Source organism: Lottia gigantea (genome assembly GCF_000327385.1).
Source record: "Lottia gigantea unplaced genomic scaffold LOTGIsca_55, whole genome shotgun sequence".
Lineage (NCBI taxonomy): Eukaryota > Metazoa > Mollusca > Gastropoda > Lottiidae > Lottia > Lottia gigantea.
The window spans coordinates 1,133,633-1,138,554 of NW_008709889.1; the positions used below are offsets into that span (position 1 = coordinate 1,133,633).

Below are 4,922 nucleotides of genomic sequence, written 5' to 3' on the forward strand. Positions count from 1 at the left end.
TGATGGGAAACTTTCTTGTGGTTGATTGAATTCAGATCAAGATAGTTATAGTAAATGGATGACGTCTGGTTTCAGAATTAAAAAAATATAATAGATCAAGGTGTTATTGAAATGTAATCGATCTATCGGAAGTCATGATTAATATTGGAGATTGTACAAGTCATATTAAATTTTCTTTTATTAGTATAAATTGTTTATGAAGTTTTTAGCAAGGAATAATATCAGCTGCCGGATGTCCTGTCTCAAGATATAAAACTTCTGAGAGGTATATGGATAGTACTGTTGATAAATCTGTGCTGATATGGTCACATAGGATTGGAGTCGCAACATGACTTGTTAAATTGGATGTCTGTCAAAAAATTAGTTTAATAGTTAATGAAATTTGTAAAATGGTTGAAATAACAGAAGTGGTTGAATCAGGTTTTCTCTTCACTGTAGAATTAATATAATCTGATTTGTTGTTTTCAATTTTGTCAGAAGGATTTTATTCTGTGATCAAATTATAGTTGACGTGATTAAAAAGCGATCAAAGACTCTTTTGTGAAGGAAAGATGCTAAAGTGTGACTGTCAGCTTTGTGCAAGGTTTTTGATAAGAAGATTGAAAGCAGGATTAGTTTGTCTCAAGTTTTCAAATTGATTGAAGTAGGTCTAGATTGTTTATAACAGAATGTTAACAGTAGAATAGAAATGATAAACTTGTGATCAGGACTTTTTCAATCTTTGTGAACTTGGTTTATCATTCTCAGCCAAATGTACAAAAATGTGCTCATCCATTTGAATATTTTTTAAATATGTAGCCTACACATATATTGTGTCGTTGAAAAATTGCAACAATAAGTAATGTAAAATTTCAGAATATAAAGGTAATGCTCCTTAAAACATGAAAACATGAAATAGACTTCTTAAGAGTCTTAAGATTTTAAATTCTAAGAAAAGACTGAAAAAATTCAGTGCAGTTACGATTAACAGCAAACACTTAATCCAAATTACATGAGTTTTGAAATAATGGAACGGATATAAAAGGAAAGCTGTATAGTAAATTGGAACAAGATAATATGCTTGAAACAGCATTAAAGACTATATTCGTATTTCAAGAGAATCTTAAGTGATATTACCACCCCATTATTACAGCTATTTTCTTCTCTACACCAAATAATTATAGAATTATCACTGTGAAGAACTTCTCTCTATTTAATTTAAGTTGTTATAATGCAGATAGGTATAGCAAATCAATTTAAAGAGTGCTATTTCTAAATTAGGTTTGATAAAGAGAACTGGATGAGGTTAATGAATATTCTATAGATATTTTGGCGATCCAATATAAGAAAGATAAGCGCCTTTTCCAATACTAGCTGTCTTAATGAGGATTGAGTTGGAGCTTTTAGAAATAAGACTGATATTGACAATTTCATTTACAATTCAACACAAACAATGTTTATTCAGATCAAGGTTAAATCTCAACTATCATTGTCTCTTTATGCCAAGGATTGTTTGGTTATACATGTACAAGGTGTGTCTGAAAATATCCAGGGCTGATGTCACAAAATGTTTTACATTTAATTCAAACTACAAGTAATCCCTGTGGTGTCTAACACACTTTCCCATTCTCTGTCATGTTTGGATGCTTGATTGTTCATTTTTAATCAATATTATACTTTCATGATCAATTATTATAATGATTATTTCCTTTAAACTCTTCCTGTCTCCAATCATTGGAATGATTGTCCATTTATGAACTTTCACATGAGGAAATTCTACATGTTTTTGTCAAAGGTAAAATTTATTTTAAACTCGCATACAACAGTTTAGAACTATTTTGAGCACAGAGGAATGAATATCAAAGAAAATGATATACCAGAATTAAACCAAAACAAACATGTTACCAGATCACAACCAGTTTACTTATTCCATACAAAGACAAACATTTTATAAACATTTTATGGGTGTTATTGTGACTTTAGTAGAACTCAATTTAACAACCGATAAAGGTACAGAACATTTAATCACTAAACATAACTATTAATTCAGCTTCCAGATTTTGTATTACATGAAGTTTTGATGCGTATCCAGTGCAAGTTTTTCTGATGACAATGACAAAAGATCCAGGTACAATAATTTAACTAAAGCTGTGTCTTCATCATGCTTAAAGGGCAATGTCAGAATTCTTTATGTAAAAAAACAAGTTTATTTAGACAAGTAATTGACATGCGGTTAGTAAAATGATATAAAGGTGTTAAGTATGAATTAGGTTATATTTGTCAGAGATAAACCACATTTATTGACATAAGTACACTTTGTAAGTCAGTTGAAATATTCAGTTGAAAAATAGTCAAATCTATTTGGATGTGAAAAGCTATGAAAACTTCTTGGACTACATGCTTTAGGTTGGTTGGGATTTTGTTCTCATAAATTACATTATCATTTGGTGTAATTGTGTAGACATCTTTACAGATATGTAGAAAATAATAATAACTGTTAAATTCAGGAAGAATACTTACTAGAATCAAACTGTTATGTTGGTGTTTAAGAGTAGGACCTAATGTGGGTAAAGCATAACTATTCTATGCTTTTGATTACTACTAAATATTTCTACTGAGTTGTTTATTGAGAATTTCCATGCTTCGTTACTTATCTGCCCTCTTTGTCTTTTCAGGATTTAAGTGCCTTTGCCATGCCCTTGATGGATTCGGATTATACGGAAGGAGCAGGTGCTATGGAAGACGATTTTCGACAACGTTCAGGCTCAGGTGGTATCAAGTCTCTCTTTGGAACAAAACCACGACAACGTAATAAATCAGGTGATGAACTGAAAGGAGATAAAAATAGCTCACCAACATCTGGAAGTAAGATGAAAAATTTCTTTGAGAGTATTCGACCGCGCTCTAAATCAGATGTGTCTGGAATGAAAAAACCTGGAAAAAAGGCAGCAGCTGCCGCACAAAATATGGACCGATCAATGGACGAATCAACTTTAGCACCACAGTTAAATTCACATGGTGCTGTAAATTCTTCAGTCTCGCAAGGAGCAACTTCTCATGGGGCAGCAGCCGTCACACCTGTGCCGAAAGGACCGTCTAAAACATTGACACCTATGAGTGAAATATTGGAAGGTCAAATGTATAACTTTGGAGATAAAATGACAGAGAGAAATCGCCATAAATCAGGACCAGCAACTCCTGTTGAACAGTTTATGAGTAAATTTCGTAATCGGTCTAATTCGGATTCTAAGCCTAAGAAACCTACACCAACATCACCACATGAGGTATGGTTGTTTAAATTATTATTCACACCCAAATTTCAGCCTTATTTTCAACTCTCATTACAACAATGATATAAACTGCCACTTAAGATTTTGCAAAAGCATGCAGTCATTAGGATTTAATAATACTACAACCATATTCAGCATATTAGTAAATTATAGAAATCAAGTAAATTGATAAATATAATTGAGGAAACCTTGTAAATACTAAAGAAATGATGAAATTATTCTGCACCATGTCAAACTATATTATGATTGAAACTGGTATAATACCCAGAGTAATGCCTGCAGACCTAATTAAGTTGCAGGAATGAGATTTAGAGAAAGATAATCTGATCAGAATGAAGCTTAGGGCAATTACAATTGATATATCCTAAAAATAATGAATTTTGTATTTGATAAGTAGCAATGAATGTATTAATTTTATTCTGAAAGAACTTAAAACAATACTTCTAAAAATCTTAAAACAATTTCCTAAATCTACTTGACATGGACATACTTCCCATAATTTATTTTAGGCAATAGGATAGCTTAGTCAGGAGCGAGATGGATGGATGAATATAGTCATGTGTTAAGCAAGACATTTCACGTGTCATTAAGGTGTCAGTTCAAAACCTTTTCCATGTTTCAAAGTTTACCTTAGATATAATAGGCATACTTGATTCCATGACTTAAGGACCATTTTATTTTGATATTTATCATTTCAGAAAACATTGAGTCCACCTTCCAGTCCAAAACCACATCTAGACGTCAGTGGTGGTAAGTTTGCACTCAATTATTGTCTTCTACTTTACCATATATTTTCCATGTCAATTTCTGTGCTGTTTAATTTTCTGTAAAGTTTACTTACCCTCTTTTAACAGGCATGATTCACTGGTCAAATTTTATACAACTTACAGCTGGATATTTGTCCCCATTTTTTGCTTTGATTATGTTTGAGAGTGAAGGCCCTATTCTGATGCAAATATCAGTAAACTTATAGCTTGAATCTTGAACACAGAATGAAAACAAAAATGACAATCTGTAAATCATTATCCATAGCTATGAATGAAATCGCTTTGTTAGCATGATCAATTTCTCATAGATCATCCATTGTTTTCCTGTAAATTGTTATTGTGGATTTAGTGTAAATAAGTCAACTAAACCAGGGTGTTATGACCTTTGAGATTATATTATTTATATTGTCTTAGTTCTTCTACAGGCAGTATTTCATCTTGTTATTTCCTCTTCTATTGTTTCTGATTCTGTAGACCATTCCACACTAGTCAAACACAGGAGAAGAGACTTCAGAAATGAAGTCAATGATAGTGGTATACATATACATGTATATATAAAGGTGATACACAGACCTACTCATGCCATGTCTGCTTTCTAATATTGGTATATAATGACTCATCCAACCCAATATTTGGAATGTTTGACAATCTCTTTGTGGTAAATTAGTGTAAGGTTGATGCCCATTTTTCAATTTCGTTCAAGTAAAAATCAATAAGAATTTGAGTGCTCATCCAGACAGCTCATCCAGGACAATGAATTAAAACCAAGCAATTTTTCTAAAGGAAAACAACCAAAGTTTGTAAGGAACCTTCTACCAGCTGGTCTTTGACCAAACCTCTTGGCATTGATCTTATCAAAATAATTCGTACCCATTTACAAAAGGTG

The 4,922-nt window shown here is 32.0% G+C and overlaps 1 protein-coding gene across 1 annotated transcript; it reads left to right on the plus strand.

Annotated features, from left to right (window-relative positions):
- Nucleotides 1-1,877: 1,877 nt before the first annotated feature.
- On the plus strand, nucleotides 1,878-4,635 carry LOTGIDRAFT_166040 (hypothetical protein; the record flags this gene model as incomplete). Its single annotated transcript, XM_009063085.1, has 5 exons — nucleotides 1,878-1,989; nucleotides 2,487-2,542; nucleotides 2,655-3,263; nucleotides 3,968-4,019; nucleotides 4,511-4,635. 5 exons carry the CDS (start codon nucleotides 1,878-1,880, stop codon nucleotides 4,633-4,635), a joined length of 954 nt encoding a protein of 317 aa, XP_009061333.1.
- Between the last annotated feature and the right edge of the window lie 287 nt (nucleotides 4,636-4,922).